General features: G+C 39.5%; 1 protein-coding gene across 8 annotated transcripts in view; it reads right to left on the reverse strand.

Annotated features, from left to right (window-relative positions):
- Positions 1–21,910, reverse strand: part of Znf385d (zinc finger protein 385D) — an 887,297-nt gene that overhangs the window by 91,691 nt on the left and 773,696 nt on the right. For all 8 annotated transcript variants that reach the window (XM_057769819.1, XM_057769820.1, XM_057769818.1 and 5 more), the window contains one exon: positions 7,257–7,419. In XM_057769819.1, the coding sequence (XP_057625802.1) occupies positions 7,257–7,419 (163 nt within the window). The remainder of the gene's footprint in view (positions 1–7,256; positions 7,420–21,910) is intronic.

Here is a 21,910-nt window from a genome sequence, read left to right on the forward strand (position 1 = left end):
CCAAGCCACAGAATAAGAAGTAAAGAAAATTATATAGAAATAGAGAAAGGTAAAAGCCAAGAGACAAAAGATAGATGGAACCATTTGAGTTAAGAAAAACTGGCTAGAAATAAACCAGGCTAAGGCTGGACATTCACAAGTAAGACTAAGCCTCCATGTGCTTACTTGGGAGTTGGATGGCAGGCCCCCCAAAAATCATAAAGTAAAAGTAATCAACAACAACATACAGCAACACCTCAACGAGACTGAGGGCAGAAGCTCAGAGGACCAAATCCTAATGGTTTCATACTCTTGGCACTAAGGAAGATGATTGATTGTTGTCAGAATGAAGAATCCATTCTGCATTTCTTCTATGACTCAGGAGTGGTTTTAAATAATGTGCCCAAATTTTTATCCACCTTATCTAACGAGCAAAATGCCATTATCCTTAAGAATGAAAAAGCTGGGTACATTTCTGCTATTTTCATTTCATCCTCAAAGTGCAATTTGTAACGACTGATTCTTATTCAATGATCTTAGAATCAGACTACTCGAGTATTAGTTGTGATTTTTCTCTTTTGCTTCATCTTCTTTAATTTTTTTCAATCTCTTTTCTGATCTGTTACTCATACAGTATATTGGTACTTATAATACACTTGATAAAATCCCTTTATTAACCAATCTTGAGCCAGTACTAAGAGAGAGAAACCACTTGATGGATAAAGAGCCTCCTGATGGTGCTTGCATTCCTGTGTGAAAATGCTTGTAACAGGATGCTTTATTTTAGGAGTGCATGTCCTGGGAGAGTGGGAGTTTTGCTTGAGAAGTATCTGAAAAAATGAATCTGGGAGCCATCCTAGTCTCCACGTGCTGCAGAACCTAGTACCTGCCCTGTCATACCTCTACAAATCAGTAAAAACATATCCCCGATTCACCTCATGATGTGGGATTGCCCTCTGTATGCTGTGATTACCATTAATGAATAAAGAAAACTGCCTTTGAATGTTGCTAGGGAAGAACTTAGGTAGGAAGGGAAAACTAACCCAGATGCTGAGAAAAAGGAGGCAGAGTCAAAGAGAAGTCATGAGGCTGCTGTCAGAGACATGCTGAAACTTTAGCCAGTAAGCCACAGCCATGTGGTGATATACATATTAATAGAAATGGATAATTGATATGCAAGAGTCAGCAAAAAAGAAGTTAGAGTTAATGGGCCAAGCAGTGATTTAAATAATATAGTTTCTGTGTGATTATTTCAGAGCTGAGTGGCTGGGAACTAACTAGCAGCGTTACTCTAACAAATTGACACCAACATGGTTGAATAAATCCACACAAAACCTGAGAATGCTTTAAAAAGGAATCTTAAACACTAAAGAATAGAGTTAAGCATGGTTTAGTAGCAGAATATTTTTGGGTACGTTCTGTTTGCTGGAAGCAAGCAGAGGAATGGCTCCTTTAAGGGAGGTTTTCCTGACTCAGTGGTAGCAGAATAAAAGCCAAGGTTTTGAAATGCTGGCTTTCTGGGCCATGCTGCCAGAGCAACCTCTGGCTCTTTCAGGAGACTGAGCTTTTAAATGGGTTTTTAAGCAGCATGACGACATAGATCTGCTGCATACTTAGGATTGGGGAAATGTATGTGGCTGTCAGAGGCTGTGAACAGACCTCTTCCACAATGTTGGTCTAGGTGGAGCAAGCAGGCAAGGATGTATTTGACCTAGTAATGATGCAGCATAATTTCATTAGCATTTTAAGAAGCCCTCCTAGTCAGTACAGAATTACAGATACACAAGAGGACAGATTTAGACATAAAATATCTGTAAATGAGCCATAGTATTAGAGAAATGTACATAGGCTTAGAAGAGAGAAGAAAATGAGTATAGAGGTATAAAAGGAAGTATATGGTTTATAAAAGAAATATAAGCCATTTAAAAATGGAAAATTCAGAGAGAGCCTGAATTATGTATATTATTGTGCTTTCTTGTGCTGCTAAACTAAACCAGCATGTATATTATAAAGGTATCTTGACTTCAGGATTTGGATCTAAGTATATGTTGCTTTGGAAGAGAGGTTCTTCTTTTATTTACACAGAGGATGAGAACCTGTGGGCTGCTTCTAGACTAATATTGTTTGATGCACCAAGACTCCCTGAAGTGTCACTGTAAACATGCCCCCCCCCCAAATTACTTTGCCCAACTGCTCACAGAAAACATGTAGGACCAGTGATTAATCTAGAGTTTGGTGCCTTTTGCTGGGAAGTACAATATCCCCAGACTGTGATTTTAAATTTAAAGGAGAGAGAGAGAGAGAAAGAGAGAGAGAGAGAGAGAAGAAAACATGCAACTGAGTGCATGTCTAAATCATGAAACTGAAGAGTACAAATTTGCGATTTAGCAGTTTCATCTGATGAACATATTTGTCATAAAGAGTTGATAAAAAGACTTAGGTAAATTAGCAAAATGTCAGTAAACCATACACACAGTAGGCTAATTAAGTCCTGATTGACAGTCACTGAAGGGCCATTGCAAATGTCAAGTATTTTCTATCTAGACTTAGTAGGTCTCAAAAATTAAGACAAAACAAAACACAAAAACACTTCCCTAGGGGCTCTGCTTGATGACTTTTTGCAAAATTTGCAAGTCTAAAATTTGATGACCAGTGAAGAATCATTGTTACTTAACAGAACCATCTGAAAGGAAAGTATAAAATTCTAGAACTTATTGTGTTCAAATGCTGAGCTTTGTCTTCTTACTTATTTGTTTGTTTACTTATTTTTAGATAAGGGCTTTTGTAGCCCAGGCTGTCTTCAAACTACCTATGTAGTTGGGGCTAGCCTGGGACTCCTGATCCATTTGCATCCATCTACCAAGTGCTATGATTATAAACAGGCACCACTATATCCAAATGAGGACAATATTTAGAATGTATTCCTGGAATATGCTAAATATTGACACTAGCATACTTTCTGAGTAAGTGCCCAGCAAGTATAGGAAGGCAGAAGTAGGCTCATGTTTGACCTGGAGAAAGCTTAGATCTGGCCTGGAGAAGAGGCCAGTGTATGACCTTGAAGGAGAGAAGAGCCTATCCTGACTCAAAGTCATCAGGCCCTGCCTTAGGACTTTTGAGTAAAAACTGAAAGGAATGCATTACATCACTTCCACTGAAATTTCAGCTTCACCCACAAGCTTTTCCACTGATGTGGAATTAGCAAGTCACAGTTAGTGGCTGCTTCAACAGCCTGACCATAGTGTTAAATCCATGTAGAAAGAGATAATGCTGCTGCTGAGATATCAGAGAAAAAATAATTAATTCCTACCTAAATTACTGGGACACGGAGGTTAGGACTTCAGTGTAACTCAGATCCATGTAACTGCTTAAAGAGATAGTGAATGAGAGCCCTCAACATGATAAAAATCTAGGGACAAAGAGACAGAAAACACAATTTGGCCATTTATAATTCATTCTACAAAAGCATACCATAGCATAGATACATTTTTCAAGTTGATTGGGGTATAATTTTTATTAATTTTTAGATTTCAGTTTTACAATTTGTAAATTTATATTTTATTTAGTATTATTGTTTGTATGAATTTAAGTGTGGGCCTGTTTGGAGCATCTAGGAACAACACAGGGAAACCTGGAGGAGTCAGATCTCTTTTACTATAGTAGCTCTAAGATGTATTGAGGTCATAAAGCTTATGAGGTCAACAGCAAATGATTTTACCTGCAGAGATTTCTCAATGGCCCAGTTTTTGTGTTTTGTTGTTGTTTGGAAAAGATGATACAATTATATCAATCCCCCTTCCCTCCCTAAAAAGCGCTCCATATATCCCTCTTGTTCTCTTTCAAGTTCATGGATTCTTTTTTCTTTAATTTTTTTTTTTTTGGGTGTATGTGTTTGTGTACATACTTGTATGTATGTATGAATATATATGTCTTAGTATTCTATTGCTTTGAAGAGACACCATAACCAAAACAACTCTTATAACCAAAAGCATTTAACTGCAGCATGCCTAGTTTCAGAGGTGTAGCCCATTGTCCTCATGGCGAGGAGCTTGGCAGCTTGTAGGCGGGCAGACATGGTACTGGAGAAGTAGCTGAGAGTTCTACATCCGGATCTGCGGGCAGCAGGAAGAAAAAGAACCACTGGGCCTGGTTTGGGCCCTTGAAACCTCAAAGCCCAACCCCAGCAATACACTTCCTCAAAGACCAGACATCCTCCAACAAGGTCATAACCCCTCCAATCCTTCCAAATTTTGCCACCTACTACGCATTCAAATATAGGAACCAGCATACAGAGACCATTCCTATTCACATCCACACACAAACACAAGAAAATATTACACTAGGCCGAAAGCACAATTCTTCTTTACTTTTCTAATCACTGTATGATCTGAGAATTTAAGAGAAAATGTCTGACGAAATTTTTGCTTTTCAAGTGGGTTTGCAACTCAAACTTCTTTTACTATCTTTTTATTAAAACTCCTATAATTAGTCACATGTATACATGTGTGTTTGTGTGTATGTATGTGTGTGTGCCTGTGTATGATGTATATTGTTATTCTTTCCATAGTACATGTTTGGATGTCAGAGGTCAACCAATGGTAGTGTTGTTTCTCTTCTTATATTGTGTGGGCTCTGGGGCTCAAACCCAGGTCATGAGGTTTGTTGTTAATTGCTTTTTCTTGCTAAGCCATCTTCTCTGTCTTTGACTGCCCCACACCTGCCCACTCCCTGCTGCTGCCCTGCTCCCCCACACCTTTCCCCTCCCTGCCACTGCCCTGCTCCCCAACACCTGCTCCCTTCCTGCTGCTGCCCTGCTCCCCAACACCTGCCCTCTCCCTGCCACTGCCCTGCTCCTTCACATCTGCCCCCTTCCTGCCACTGCCCTGCTCCCCCCCGCACCTGCTTCAGTTCCCTTTGCTTCTCTCTCTGTTCTCCTAGGGGATCTCAAAATTTTTTAAACTAGGTTTTTTTTTTTTCCCGATTTTGTTTAATTCATTCATCCTTTCATAATTTCAAAATGTATTCACATAATTGGATTATTTTTATTGAGATGATTTGGTGAAATCAGAAAAATATGTTTTAATGTACTTCAACTTTTTATACATAGACAATATGACAGATCACAACATTCTTGTACAGGAAAAGCAGAGTTCTGATTTCTTATTCTTAATAGACACACAAATTTTGGTTGTAAAGTCCCATCCCCCCCTTTTTGTCTGACAAGTATCTAACTGTTCTAGAAAACTAGTTCTGAGCCTAATTTTGGCACTATTTGAGAGAATTAGGAGATGTGGCCTTGTTGAAGCAAGTGTGTCACTGGGGATGGGTTTTGAGGTTTCAAAAGCCCACTATATGCCTAGAGTCTCTATCTTCCTGCTGCCTGCAGATTCAGATACACAACTCTCAGATATTTCTTCAGTGCCATGCTTGTCTGTGTGTCGCCATGCTCTCCACCATGATGACAATGGACTCAATCTCGGAGACCATAAACAAGAACCAGTTAAATGTTTTCCTTTATAAGAGTTGCTGTGGACATGGTGTTTATTCTTAGCAATAGAACTGAGACATCTTTCCTTGATACCTTGGCACTTGTACATATACACATGCCCACACAATACACACACACACACACACACACCAGAGAGAGAGAGAGACTTAAGACATAAAATATTTCTTAGAAAAGACTACTCATTCAAAAAATTATTATATATTTTTTCAATGTTGGTGCCTGAAAATTGGGGTAATTAAAAGTAGTACTCCAATCTTTAATATCACACTCACCTCTTTCTTCACCCAGCCACTATCTTCTCTGCATTAGAAAACTATCTGTACCTTCTCCATGACAAGAGTGACATTGGGAATACCCATTCTTACACTGCTTTTTGACAACAGAAATCATGGCCCATTCCTCTACAGCCACCAAAATCAAGCAGTAAGGCTTTATCGGTGAGAGAAAAAGCAAATGTTTTTACCATGACCTTCTACATTTACATTAAAATGCAGAACATCATTCTTCTGCTAGATACCCAAGGAGGGGAAATGATAAGCTCCAACAACAACAGCCTGCTCACCCCAAGACAAATGGTGACAACAAAGGGAACCTACCAGAGCGTCACTAAAATGATCATTTACAATCTACAACAGAAGAGACCAGGTGCCAGCATGGAGGGGAAGGATGCTTGTAGCCTCAGTTGTGGGATGCACACCGACTCTTAGAGAAGGGTCAGGGATACCGGTACATCCATAGCAGGTTGGTATGAAATACTCAATGTGGTATGGAAATGTACAGCCCCGTTTAGATTTATATGGAAGTGTCCACAATCACAGATCACTGGAGTACTGTGTATGTGCCCCAAGGATTAAACATACAACTACTTTAATCTGTTCTCCTGCTAAGCATTCAATATTTTTATGTATCTACTAAAAAGATTCCCTTCTGACCTAAGCCCTATAAGTGAGGTTATAAGCATTTCCTTCTTACCCATACCATCTGTACACTCCTGGAGGCAAGTAGTCTCACTAGTCCCTATTTTCTAAATTTTATTCTCTAGTAAGCAGTTTGTTACCACTCTGTCCCCAAATCATGCAGGACTACTTGTTTAGTAAATTCCAAGGACCTGTACTCTCGTATTTTAAATGTCAGCTTAGGGAAACCCACTAGCTTCTTAGCTGTGAATAAGCTGGTCATTTGCATACCAACCCAGTGGTCAATCAGCAGGCCATTATTTTCCAGTGAAGAACCTTAAGAATAAATGGCAGCAGGAACACTTACCTGCACATGCAGAAGGAAGGTGACCCAGCTATCAGGAGCGCAAGCACATAGACACACTGAAAACAATGCAGTGCTTGCAATTTATGCAAATAAAGCCTAGGGATAGTAGTACCTCCATCCAGCTCTTCCCCACTCATTCAGTGGATTTAGCTGTGTGTTCAAGGCTAGACCAATCACTCATGCAGTTGTACTGTAAGTATTGTGCAGAAATTGTTGAAGACATACACAAAAGTCATGCCTGAAAAAGCGGGGACCTTGGCTTCCAGATAATCATAACAACTGGCTCTCTCTAAACAGCCATTAGACTACTGCAGTATGCAAAATCCATTAGGAAACTAGTGATCCTCGTAAGGGTTGTGGAAAATGAAAGGGACCAATTACCATCACACAGATGGATTCCAGAGTGAGTCGATGTAGTGGGCACATACTTGAACAGACATGGGGTTAGACAAAGAAGGGAACCCCCAAACCATGAGAAGGACAACAACGAAGATCATTGCTTAACCTGTTTTGTCAGAGCTGGTGGTCATGGTATTGGTAGTGATGGAGGTGAAGGCAGTCTTTGCGCTGTCCTTGGCAGTGACAGATTTCTGCTTATTTTTCATGGCTTCCAGTGCTTTGAGCTTCTTGGCATGTTTCGTGCCTTTGTAGTGGGCCGCAGCCTGGCTCTACAAAGGAGAACACAATGAACCATGCAATCAGGCTCATTTCTAAACTGGTATTCTCTGTATTACCACAAATACAGACTCTCTTTCAATAACAGGTACCATTCATGCTTAATGCTGGCCAGGGATGTCCTTAAAATGATGCATATAAAGCAATGGGAATTAATTCTAAGAGGCAGAAGAAAGAAATATCCAGTTGCTTCTCTTAAGAAGCTGAATATTAACACATCAACATTTTCTTTTTAGAGTGTGGGGGTGTAAGAATTTATACCTGCATTGCCTTTGTTCTGCCAGCAGAGATGCTGGGCTCCAAGGAAGAACTAACAAAGCTTCTAGCAGAGGAATTCCCACCTACTCTGTTCACAAAACACTTTCTTTTTCTCCAGTGTGACTGAGGAATACTCACTCACTGGGTCTACAAGATTTTACATAACCGAGGATGTGTGCATTCAGGAGGCTGGACTTAAAAACTCAAAAGCAAACACAGCGTTGAAGTCTAAATGGGGCATGGAGAAGCAGGGAGGTTTCCTGATTCTTTCTGTCCTTCTGCTTCCTCCCAGGGCTTCCTTAGGGAGTTCTAGGCGATGTTTCTCTCCAGCATTGATGTCATGATTAGGAGGCTTTGTGGCTCTTAAGTACCTGAAGTGATCATTCTTTCATCTGTGGTTTCTGAGATTCTATTTTAAAGGCAATCTGTATTTCCTAAGGCTGCTACTTGTTACCAGAAGGGGGCAGATATTGAGCCACTGTCTACATAGCTTCCACAAGTCTGGAACTTGAGACATTCTTGCTTCTGCCTTCTCAGGACTGGGATTTATAGACCTGCAGCATCTCCCCTCGCGTATTCTCTTCAAACTCTTTTTAAGGAGTTTTAGACACACTGCTTGAAACATAAAGTCATCTGCTCTGAAATATTTATTAATGTTCATGGAGAAGATAAAAGCCTTTGCAGAAGTGGTACATGGATAAACAAGGAGAGTATTAGATTCCAACTTTGTGCAGTACAAAACTTTTTAAGATTACTTCTGTAAATCTCATTGAAGGTCTACTGCATCTTTTGGGTAACTCATTACTTCCCATTGCATATTAAGCTATGTGTTCCATTTTCCTAGTAAAATGGCAATGATTTCGTTATATCAATTAGAGCAGGTGGGGTCATCTATTTTAATATATTTTAATAAATAAACAAATAGTCTACACCTTAATTTGCATCATTCTGATAAAATGTTCTCAAAGGCCTAGGTACCTTTATTGAAAGAGCACTGGATAAGGAAACTCTATATTAGAAACAGTTTGAACAGAGAGCACACTCATGCACCAGGTACACATTTCTAACGACACAGAACACCAGAAGACATAGTGTGAATCCAACAGAAAGTTCAACCATGCTGCAGTTAACCACAAAGTCAGTGACAGGCTGCATTGCCCTGATCCCAAGGGGGAAAGCTGCTCTGACAGAATACTTTGTTTTGTTTTTCTTGCCTGGCTCTACTTTTCAATTCCCCATGTTGCACTGGAAGTGAAGCACAGACTATAACAGACTAAATGCACGCGAGAGCGGATATGTTCTTCAGATCGCTGCTGCATAATGTCCCTTACAACAAAGTGCTTCCCACTAGTGATTGACAGGAATGTTTTAGTAACACCTATTTAAATATTGAATTTTAATCAAGGTTACTATCTCCACTTATGTCTTCAAATGCACCTATATTTCAAATAGTGAGACAAGTTCATTCTGTAGGCCATGTTGGCCTTGGCCTCACACTTAGGCTGTTCTTGTTCCTGTGTTTTCAGTGTGGAGTTAGAGGTGTGTTGCAGCCATTGCTCAGTTTCAAAGTATACATGTTAAAAGATCCTAGAAAATTAAACATTTTCAAAGGATGAGATTTTTTCCATAATATAGCCTAGGTGAATGATTTTGCTTTTGAAATGAAGACTCTTCCTACAAAAGAATTCCTGCAAAGAGTGAGCACAGTTCACAAAGAAGAGTCTTTCTCCGCACAGGTGCAGAAGCCTGAGGTTCTCTGGTGGCTCAGGAAGACTCAGCCATGAGAGAATGACAGAAGGCACTGGAGTTGGCAGGCTCTTGCTTGACACGTCTGACAAGTTGAGATTGAAAACATAACAATTAAAAGGCATACTCACAGTCACGTTCACCAAGTGCTAGCCTTGAAGTACCACGTTAATCACTTTGGTTACAGATTACCTACATTTTCCCGACTAGACAACAAAGACTTGTCTAAATAAGACAAAAAGAGTCAAAGCGTGGGAAGGTGTAAAGAGCTGTGGGCAGTCTGGGATGTATGGAATTTGAGAGTGATGAACAACAGAGTTGGAGGCCAGCAGAAAAGGCTAGCTGGGTGTGAACAGGTGCATGCTGACAATGGAGGTGGTGGAAAAGATTTGAAAAAGAATACAGATTCATGCCCATCCTAGATATTTTGAATTTCATTCAACTGTCATTTCATGGAGTTTGGGAACTAGTCTTTGGGCATCCTGGTATTAAGGCTCTAATCTATACCTACTGACCCTAATTGCTTTGTCTGACTTGATTCATGGATGCTATGGCTTGTGTGAAAGTGGAAATCTAACCAACTCGCCGTATACTTTAGGGCATGTGACTGACTTCAGAGGGTATTCAAGCTCATCTCTCTGTGTCACCGTTGGCAAGGCTGAAGCCTGAGCAGCATGGTTCTAAGGGACTTTCAAAAACATCGGTTGGCCAAGGCTTATTTGGGGCCTCATCTGCTCTTTGAGGCAGAGAGAGGCAAAGCAGTCTTGCTATACACCAGTGTACTCTGTCCCCTATGAGGCTATTTTGGGTAGTAATCAGTCCGTTTCTGAACTAAACCATTCAGAGAAATATGAGACTCCTGAAGAGACAAGCAAACATCTATTTTTAAACACAAATGATGTCATCATCAAATAAGCAAATATGCTTATAATTGAGATGATTTCAGGATTCTGTCCTCCATAAGTGAAGACGAATCATATACACAGAAGCCAATATAGCAGAACTATGCTATAACAGCAAGCTGATAGTGTCACAGAAATAGCTGCATGGATGTGAATCTTGAGCTAGCATATGGCATCATAGAGCTTAACAGATGTCATCCGAGAGGCATGTCCTGCATAAAGGGATGATACCATTCTAAGTGTGGCCTCCATACCCTGCTTCTCAATGCTATCACAGATTTCCTCATCTTCATATGTTATCACACATATTTCAAGCTGTCTTTTAGCCCCTGCAGACCTCAGTTTCCAAAGAGGATACAATTAACTTTTAAGTAGCTAACACTTGAGAGGGGAGTCATCTCTTAAAATGTACACCAGCAGCTGGGTGGTGCTGGCACACACCTTTGATCCCAGCATTCAGAGGCAGAGGCAGGCAGATCTCTGCGAGTTCAAGGCCAGCCTGGTTGAAAGAGTGAGTTCCAGGACAACCTCCAAAGCTACAGAGAGAAACCCTGCATCTCTTACATCCTGGGAGATTTGATAATGGCTTGTCATTGTATACTTCTACAACTTGCTCCTTATAAATTTATGTTTTGTATAACTTTTATTTGGCATAATTCTCAAAAATTAAGATTTTTTTATGTAAGCATGTATACCTGGTTACCATAAAGAATCAATGTTGAGAGGCTCATGTGGTCTTGGTTAGTTTGTGATAACAAGAATCGCATGTTCCTTAGCACTCGTAAGGACCTGGTAAAGTGCACATCCTCGGTGTCTGTTCTAGGCATCTGGAATCAGAAACTCTAAGGACAGCAGGTTATTATACAGATAGTCAGATATTAGAACACTGTGGTCGCTGAAGATGGGTACCTCTCCCATAATCAGAGCCTTGTAAAATAAGGAGCTGAAACAGCAGCTCTGCTGATTGCGCCAAAGAATGGGATCTGAGTCTACCTCTGGCTCTGGGTGGGAACTTGTCCTTCTGAGGTACCCAGAAGATCATAAGATTACTGTCTAGTGGAGGCCTCCTGGAAAAGAACAAGGACATGCTATCGTATTCTCCAAAGGAACTGTTTATTACCTGAACAAGGAAACCGCTCTCTGACAAGCTGTGAGCGCCGGAAACAGAAAGCCTAGCAGAACATGTGGATCGCCACAGTGGTGTTCTGTCCACTCCCAACTGTCAGACTGTATTCCTCTTCAAAGGCTCCCAACCCTTCAGGTGCCTACAGTGGTTCTTACGGAATGCCTCTGGTCTACACTGCTCCCTGTGTAGCATCTGCATTAATTCAACAGCTGGGAATGGAGAAGCAGGTGAGTAGGTAAGAATACTCGCTGCTCTTGCAGAGGACCTAGGTTGGGTTTCCAGTACCCACACCAGGCCGCTCACAATGACTGATAGCTCCAATTCCAGGGGTTCTGACTTTCTGTCATCCTCTTTTGCCTTTTTAGGCATTTGCACACATGTGGTGTGTGGTGTAAGCATAGGAATCACACACACACATGCACACACACAGAGTAAAAATAAATAAAATTTAAATTCATTCAACAGCAACAGAGAACAAAAGGGACCAGAGAGCAGAAGGGATGGCAGAGTAAGATCCTCTTAACAGGGCCTAAAGTTTGACTGTAGCATAAGCCTGTTGAGTAATTCTGATTTATACCAGCATCTTCTTATGAATTTTCTTCAGGAACTCATTCTCACAAAAATGCTGCTAGGGCACAGAGACCAACAATCCAACAATGGTGCTTTGGCTTTTTCCCCTCCTTATGTACACATTACAGGGGCATGCTTGCTCTTAGTTTATGGCATTTGACTAAAGAATTTTTTACATTGAAGACCTAGTCACACAGCCCATTCTTCTTCCCTATCCTCCCTGTCACTCTTACAAAGAAAGGAGATTGAAAGTTATCAATGCCTGCCTCATCCAGGAAGGTTCTGACCTATGATCTACACTGAGAGTTTAGGCTGATAACTATCTGAGAAATAAGACAGCTTTCTGTTTTCCCTGTATTCTATCTCCTTACCATCCCATAACGCATCACCACTGCTTCCCAAAACCCAAACTCCTGTTCGCTTTCATAACTTAGGAAGCTATCCAACTTGTAGCTACCGACAACCTCAAGCCTTATTGTGTTACTACATGTGCAAGTAATGAGGCTTGTTTGTATTTTCTACTTCCGGTCTACCCATGATGACTTTATTCCACAGACTCAAATTATCAAATCTTCTAAGGCCCGCATCTCCAAAGTATGAGTTTTTAATCATCGATGCAAAATCATTTGAAGGTTAAATAGTTCTATCCATAAATATAGGAAGTGTATGGAGGTGGCAAACACAGGAAGCAGCTTAGTTCCCCGAGGCTCCGCATTTGTCTTGGAGTTAGGAACACGGGCCTCTGTGATAATGCGCTTAGCAGTCTAGTTCCTGCACCTGCATGCACCATGTGCACCAGCCACTCTCCAAATACTGTACCTAGCAACTTTGATCTTGATTGAACTCATCTGGGGGGCATGCTCAGTGAGACAACTGTATTCACTTTTAACATTTTAGGGAGAATCTCCTATATGATGCCTATGTAAAGCTGGGAAGAGGCATAGAGCAGGAACAATGTATGTACGACTTACTCTATCAGTCAAAATAGAAAACTACCCAAACCACGCCCCTTAGTGACCGACTTCTCATTCTCTAGGACCCTATAAAATAAAATGAAGATCTGAGCAGTAATCAGAGTCCTTGGGGATCCTCGCTTTCATGGTCACCAGCAAAGCAGATAGCATCTTACTCTATCACCTAAGCCACCATTTTCCTTCAAATAAGTTTGTCCGGCTTCTTTGGCAAATCTGTGTGAACCAGTTTTCAGCTCTTGGGCTAATAAGCCAAGAAGTTGGAAACACTAGACAGAGGTTCAGACCACTCTGAGTAGCAGTGTGAACCAGGAGTGAACCATTATCAGAAATGTATTTCCTTCCTATTTGGGCCTTGGGGCACATGGCTTGTAATCTCAGGTGCTCAGGAATCCAAGGCCTGAGAATGTGAGTTCTATCTCTGTGGAGTGAGTTCAAGGCCAGCTTTGGTAACTTAGTTAGAGTCTATCTCAAAATTTAAAAAAAAAATGACTAATAATATACTTCAGTGCTAGAGTGCTCACTGAGCATGTAAGATCAAGTACTAGAATAAAACCAAAAATAAAACAAAAATAAAAATAAAACAAAAGTAAAAATAAAGTATACATACCTGCCATAAATTCCAGCCCTTAGGAAGTAGAGACAGGAGGATCAGGATTTCAAATACAGCATGGGATGTGTGAGACTGGTTTAAAAACAAAGAATAAATTCTGATGCCAATCATAGAGCCCATGTCTATGACTTTGTATGTATATATGTTAGCTATATCTCTGTCATCAATACCTATCTACAGCCCTATGCATAGAAACTTCTATCTAGGAGAGATGAACTGAAAATACCAAGTTAACTTGAAAAACTTCCATTCTAATTGAGTCTGTTCTAACCCTCTATGTGATGTCGCCTGAGTTTCTGCTTTTCATTTTCTGATGTTACTTTTCCTGTCTAAGGTAATTATTGTTGCACAGTGAACTCTGACACCATTACTTTCACCTATTACATATATTCTATTGCTTTTCTATGGCCCAAGTTGTGGCAGCTAGAGGAACGTGACTTGTTATGATAATAAATAATAATTATATTGAATAATAATGATGACAATGAATAATAATAGTAAGCAAAAGCTAAGCCCTGTGCCACGACTTTTGGAACTTCATTATAGCAAAGAAGTGTCTCATTCCATTTTACCTGTGGGGATGTGACTTAGAGTTAGCCACGTCTATGCTCTTTAATTATGTATGCATTTCTTTCTCTTATCGAGTTGTTGGGTGGCAAAGACACAAACACAACTCTGAAACCTCAGGGCAGTATTTTCTCTGCTGATTTACTTAATAAAACACTGAAGGAGAAGTTTAAATATAGAATAATGTGGTACTGTATTTTACACCAATGCATATCAATTCTCATAGGCAACAGGGAAAAAGCCACAAGGTTGATATTTGCGGTCCGTAATGACATTCCGTATAGAATATTTAATGATTTGTATCTTCTCACTGCATAGTTTAGAATTCAAGTAGCAGACTCTACTAATAATGACTTTTTATAGTTGTGTGTACAGAAGTACAAAATCACACATGGTGATTCACTCAAGTGTGTTTTGTGAATTCACATGATGGGTAATTCCATTCTTTTGTGCACCCCAATACAGAAACAAATAGTAACAACCATGAGAACTGAAAACAAAGGTAATATCACAAGAGTGGTTGTCATACACTACCACTATTCCAGGCGGGAAACATCTAAATAAATCTACAGAAAAGGAAGGGCTGTGCCTTATTTCCCCAGATACTTGAGAAACTTTTGTAAACAAAGAAAATACTTTGTTGGACTTTGCTACATAGTTGGAAAAAATCTGATGAGATGGGTTCATGTGCCTTGCAAAACTCATGATTTCAACGCATGAAGCAGTTAAGAGTCTCGTGCTTACGCCTTATACAACAGAGTACTTACTTGAGTAAGATAAGCTGAAGGTAGAATCTTTTCCTGTTGTCTGCTGTGGAGAAAACCACAGTATCTGTGCATGTCAAACTCACATGGCTGCATCCTTAACAAATCACACTGGAGAGCTCACTAGGGGCAGGGAATAATGACGGGATTTAGAAACTGGTACTCAAGGTCATATCTGGTTTGGAGAGACATCTCTCTGGCTAAATTTTCTCATCGACTTTGGGCTGTGGCCAGATGTCTCTAGTGAGTATTAACTCTAGAGATCGAACTGAAAATGATCCAGGTTTTGAAGAATGAAGAAAAAAATCAGAGAAATCTAACTATCCAGTCAGTGCATGGGATGCTTGTCCAATTCTTTGCTCATGTTGTGAATGAGACATTCTGTCTCTAAAGTCTGGAGACGAACTAGAGGTGGTGAATCTAATTATGTCCCAGGGTCAAGCTGCCATAAGGTGTTTGTACTATGGAATGACATGAATGTAATCTCTAAGTAGTCTGTAATCCACACCTACCCTAGTTACAATGTCATCTCCAGTAAGGAAAAAACACTCTCACTGGAGATAAATGAGCAGCACCCCCCCACCTTTCATTCTATAAAGAAAAATGCCACAAGAAGAAATCTTTTTCAAGCTCTTATGACTGGTTTGTTCTTGCCTGGAGTATATTTACTGCCTACTGACATGGCATCTGCTCTAGTTTTGGGTTATAACTGATATCCATTATATCACTTATGTCATTACTACAGAGGGTTAAATGTCTGCCCCAACCCGGCCACAGAAATTAGACCTCAAAATGCTGCCCATTCTGTCTCTAGAATCGTCTCTAAACACTTGCCTATTAAATGCATGTTGAATTAATTTCTCATTTTGATTTTTAAATGGAAATATGCATATGGTGTCTCAGTGGATTCTGCGTGTGTGCAGGGTTCAACTTCATTCTCTGCTGTTGGTTGGCACCTCGCCCTGTCTGCTGAACACACTTCAGGGGAATTTTATGGCACTTAGCGCAGGCAAAGCATCTGGCACAAACACAAACTTTCCTCCCTTTCTCTGGGAGGAAGCTTATCGTGAACCACAAATTGTGCTATTTATGAGCACTCTCTTGGCGTAGAATGTAGCCAAGGGATAATTTGGAGATGGTTTGCTTTTAAATTTTTTAGTGAATAATAGTTCCCTCCCCCTTCCCAGGAAATGCACTGGATGACTGCAAGGATGGCTTTACATTTTAAAGGTTATCTGGAACACCAAATTCTTTCAAATACACAGAAATTTTAAATAGTAGGAATTTTTTTGTATAGAATGTTTATTGCCCAAAACTATAAAGAAATTAGGACATCAATAATCGGTTTTCTTCCCCGTACATCCACATAGTAATGTAGCTCTTATATTTCCTGAGGAGAAGCCCTTAGATGAGGGGATCCGTCTCTATATGTCAGCATTTGGGAAAGGCTTCCTCCTATAATGTTCTGGGAAGGTGATTCTGAAATAAATGAATCCAATTGTTTCCTTTTAAAATTCATTTTCCTTTTTAGTTATGTGTACATATGTGTGTCTGTGTGGGGGTGTGTGAAGTTGCCCAAAGATGCCAGGAGGAGACACCAAATTCCCCTGGAGCTGGAGTTCTAGCTGGTCATCATGTTTGGATTCCTTGGAAGAGCAGCAGGTTAAGAGAAGTAAGTGTTCCTAATCACTGAGCTGTCTCTCTAGAGAAGTGGTTCTCAGCCGTCCTAAACCCAGAGCGCTTTAATACGGCTCCTCATGTTTTGGTGGCCTCCAACCATACAATTATATTGTTGCTACTTCAAAACCGTAATTTTGCTACTGCTATGAGTCATACTGTAAATATCTGACATGGAACCCCAAAAAGTTATGGCCCACAGGTTGAAAGTACTACGAGTCTAAGCCCTCCAATTGTCCATTGAGAGATGTTGTCCCAAACACGAGTCTCAAAGGTGTGTGATTATCTATCTGTAAGATCTATGGGGCCTACAGAATTATATTCTGTATATCATCCAGATGTTTTGTCAGAGTTGAACACCACATGGGTCTCTGGAGATCTTTTGTATTGTATGAAAAGATGACGAGTTGCTATCATAGATAACCCCAAACCCCTGTAATCCTGTGGGTGGGGTTCATACATACTCATTTCTTTTTCTAACTGTTCGTTTATTTACAAAGGACTCACTGCACAGTTACTGTGGACCAGACATAATTATAGTATGTGGTCTGGAGATTACAGATGAAGTCTAGGCTGCTGCTAAATTGGGGAATTAATCAGCAACAGATGGTAACTGAAGTCCCTGAGAAATGCCATTTGTAAGACAAATTAAAGATATTTTTCTGTTTAAACATTGGAACCAATCCCCGGTCAGCTGCAGCATTTAAATGAATGAACTCAGACTCCAGCTGACAGTTATATGGCTACATATTTACAAGTCTTTCAGTGAGCTAAAGCACACTTCAGCACTTAGCTGCTTTTACAAAAATCTTTTCTTAGAGGGCAAGTGCATTCGCCCTTGATCTTCAGACGTCAACCATAGTAAACTCTCCTCTTCCCAGCCTAACACCACAGTTAGTTAACTAGGAAAGTCCCCTTCTCCCCCCATCACACACACTTGTCCTTGCCGAGTAGAATGTAGTGAATAGGCCTTGTTCTTTGGAGGCCAATTTCAGAATTAAAGTTCCATTACAAGAACCGTAAAATGAAATGGGCAAACCCTAGCTACAGAAGGTTACAACGAGGTGTCCTCAAAACCAGGCACTAAGACTGTTTTCTCATAGTGAAAATTGCACCAGATGAAATTAGCCTTTTGAAGGAACCTTATTAAAGGGCAGGTCAAAAGCAGGAAGGCACAGTAGGAGCACTAATCAAGGGCTGACTAAATTCAGGATGGGCGATGACTTAATGAATATTATTAGCATGTCTGAAATAAGGCTATGCTTGCCGAATAGATCTCACCCTGGCATCCAGGAGAGGAAATTTAAAGATATGTGGGGCTTTTTCTCTAACCCTGATAAATAGTCTACTGTTAGAAAAGTCACCTTAGGAATGACCAACTCTGACCCAAAGAGATTGGGATAATGGTGAAATTATTCTAGATTTGTATGGCTGCTTTTAGTAAAGAAGTTCTGGTTTCTATGACTAATTCTAGTTTCTATGACTTTCATTGAAGAACAGAAATTCTAAAGCCAATGACCTGCCTTTAATGAAGAAAAAAAGCAAGAAAAACAAGGAAAAAAGCTGGGGAAGTAGTTTCTTGTGAGCACTAGCCTTTCTTTCACTGAAAGTTGTCAGCATGTCATGGACCATGTTTGTTTGGTTGGTTGGTTAGTTGGTTGAATGTTTATTCCAGTACTTAGGCTTGAACCTATTTCTTGCACATTCTAGGCTAATGCTCTATCATGAAGTTAAACACCACCCCCGCACCCAAGGCATCAGAGTCTAAGGGGTTCTCTTCTAGACCCTGGGAACAGTAGTAATTGCAACATTTGAGCATTCTCATCCCACAAATAAATTAAGATGCAAACTGCAACTTCATGCAAACCTCAAAACTAAAGCTTTTTCTTCATGCTTTTCACATTTTCAAAGGTCAGTTTTCACTTTTTCAATTATTCTGCTAAAAGTATATTCAGTGCTCTGGGGCAGGGGACCAAAACCAGGGCTGAATTTATTGGTTTTCAGGAATATTTGAAATTAGTACTGATAAATAAATTACAAAAAAAGCTTTCCCCAAACACAAATTAATAAATTTTGATTTTACAAATGTTAAAAATATACAACATATAATGGCTTATATTATTTAGTGAATTTCTAAGTTGTTTGAGTTCACCAGGGTCAAAGTATGTTTAACAATGAATATACTTTTATATTTTCATGAGAACATTAAATACAGGAGCTTTCTTAGCCATGCTTGTTAATATTACCACTTCTACTGTTTAAACCAGCAAATGATTTTCCCCCTTAGGCATATATATTAACAATTTACTTTTTGTAGACAGTACATAAATATGATTAGCTTTGCAAATTGCTCTTTATTCTGTTACTGGTAAGTAATTTTTATATTATAGCAGCATAAACAGATGCTACTTCCAACTACATATCCAGCTGTAATGAGCTAATGTAATGTGTTAAAACAACAAAAGAACTTCAGGAATGATTTAGTGAGTCAAGCCGCAGGGAAGCTCAGAGTAACACTGAACACAGGGTTTGCAAAAGTATTTTAAGATTTGTGTTACACTAAAGAATCATAGAGTCGCTGTTCTTTGAAATTTACCAATAGTTGTGTAGTCATCTCAGAGACAGGGGCTTCAAATGTCTAAGCAGAAAAGTTCCAGAGATGTTGTTCCTGACTCTCCCATTGCCTCAAGATTGAGATGTCTGCCACTTTTTATACCCTTTCATTTCAATAGTTATGTACTCTCCAAATGTTTCGAGCCTGGGGCATCCCAAAATGGAGACAGATGTTGTAGAGGTAGAGAAGGGAAAGGAGATGCTCAGATGTAGCCCTGTAGACAAGCACCTGAAGAATGGGCCATGATGGAAGCCAAGAAAGGAGTTGCAGAAAGGGATCTACCATAGCTGTTAAGACAGACAAATGGCAGGCAAAACTATCACATCCAGAGAAATGTATATTGTCAGTGACTCTGATTTAGGACAGGGCACTCTAATGCTAATGAACTCTCTTGAAAATGAAGTTTGAGAAAGCTAAGCAATGAACAAAACCGACTTACTAAGAGGGGTGGCTTTCTGAAGCAAGCACTCTGTCTTTAACTTCCCCGCTAAGCTGAGTATTATGACTTAATTCTACATATATGTACTTCTAAATTACAAGCATTAAGAAACAAGTCTGAGCTTAGCAGTAGTGGCTAATGCCTTTGATTCCAGCACTGGGGAGGCCGAGGCAGAGGGGATTTATGAGTTTAAAGTCAGCCTGGTCTAAGAATGAGTTCCAGGACAACCAGGACTATTATTACATAGAGAAACTTGTCTCAAAAAAAACAAACAAATAAATAAAGAAGAAAGAAGAAGAAGAAGAAGAAGAAGAAGAAGAAGAAGAAGAAGAAGAAGAAGAAGAAGAAGAAGAAGAAGAAACAACGAAGCAAATCTTTATTGGATTTTATCATTTGTGATTGCACAAACATTAAACAGCATTTTTAGCAACATTACTTAATATCTTAGCTTTTTCCATAAAGTCTGTAGTATAAGAAATCTTAAAAGTTCAAGTAATAAAAACAAACAATAAAACATGATCTAATCATTCCATGAGAACTCTCAAATTGGCAGAAAAGTGTTTTTCCATGAGAAGATATTTAATGGGCATTCAATATTTGGGGTGATAATTATATAGTATAACATACAAAGTAAACATATAAATGATTTTGTTCACTTAATATATTTCTTCAAAGTTTCTCCATTTGAACAAGGTTTATTTTCCATTTCCTTATGATGCCTGTATTGATTAAAGTAACTGTAGCTTGACACAAGCTAAAAATATGAAGACAGCTCCCAAGCAGGCCCAACATTGTATTTAAATATCTATAAAGAAAATTTTAGCCACAAGAATTAATTTTCTCCAATATCTGCGTTTCAAAGACTATCAAAAATGTATCATCATGTGCATTGGTATACTGATTTATCAGTTAATTCAAAACTCAAAGTGCTTTTTAAATTGTTATTGTTGTGTTGCATTTTGTTTTGTTTTTATTTTGGTTTTTCAAGTCAGGGTCTCACTGTGTAGTCCTGGCTGTCCTGGTACTCATTTTGCTAGCCAGGTTGGCCTCAAACTCACAGAGATCTGCCTGACTCTGTTTCTCGAGTGCTATGATTAAAGACATGCCCTACCACCACCAGCCCAAAAATCAATCTGTAATGATCATGAGTCAAGTCTTAAACCAGACAAATACAATAGACAAATACAAATACAAATCTTGGGCTATCTCCATAGACGAGGATGTTAAGATGGCATCCTGCTGGTTTTCAGTGTTCCAGTTCCTGTCATGGGCATGACTTGCCAAACCACCAAAAAACAAAGCTGCCAAACCACCAAAAAACAAAGCTGCCTGAGAACAGAATGACTGCTGCTGGAAGAACACAAAAAGAGAAATGAACAAACTTCTGGATTCCTCCAACTTCCCCAGCTTATAAGGTATTTGTTGTACCACCTTAAGTGATAACAGAACTAACACAGATACTTTCCATAGAGGACCAAAGAACAAACAAGTGAATTGACAGTGATACCAATAATTCTAAATATTTGCCAACTGTATATTCATGTACTTCTAAAGTTTCTAATTTCTCTAAAGTGAAATTTATTATTACTGTTTCAGAGGTGAATAAGCTTTTTAGAATTAAATAATTCTCCTGAGGTTTAAGAGGATTGAACAGAAGCAAAACCTGAAATCAAATAATTTTCAGAGCTATAAATTTATATAAAAATATCCAATACAATAAAAATGATCCAGGGAAAGGAAAGAGGAGTTTTTTTTTTTTTTTTTTGATTGTTTTGGTTTGGTTGTTGTTCGTTTGTTTTATGTTACACTCTGAAAAAGCACACATCTCAATAACCAAATAGGAAAGAGCTATTGCTAGTTTTTAGGGATCTCTTCTATGTTGACATAACCAGACCATACTCATCCAGGGGGAAAATGACTATATGTTGAAAAAAAATCTGCAACACACTGTACTCCCGTTCATTAAAATCTCCCAAGCACAGTTTTGCTTGTTCTTTCCTTTCCTGTTCATCAAATAAACACAACCCTTGTATGCTTCTCAGTATCTAGTGCCCAGTCAGCTAAAATGGGAGAAACATTTGAAACCAGCAGAGCCAAACAGCTAGATCCCAGATCTAAAAACAAGCACAGAAATTACAAGATGGGCTGGGCAGTGGTGGTGCATGCCTTTAATCCCAGCACTCAGGAGGCAGAGGCAGGCGGATCTCTGTGAGTTCGAGGCCAGCCTGGTCTAGAAG

The sequence above is a fragment of the Chionomys nivalis genome, chromosome 5 (genome assembly GCF_950005125.1).
Source record: "Chionomys nivalis chromosome 5, mChiNiv1.1, whole genome shotgun sequence".
NCBI lineage: Eukaryota > Metazoa > Chordata > Mammalia > Rodentia > Cricetidae > Chionomys > Chionomys nivalis.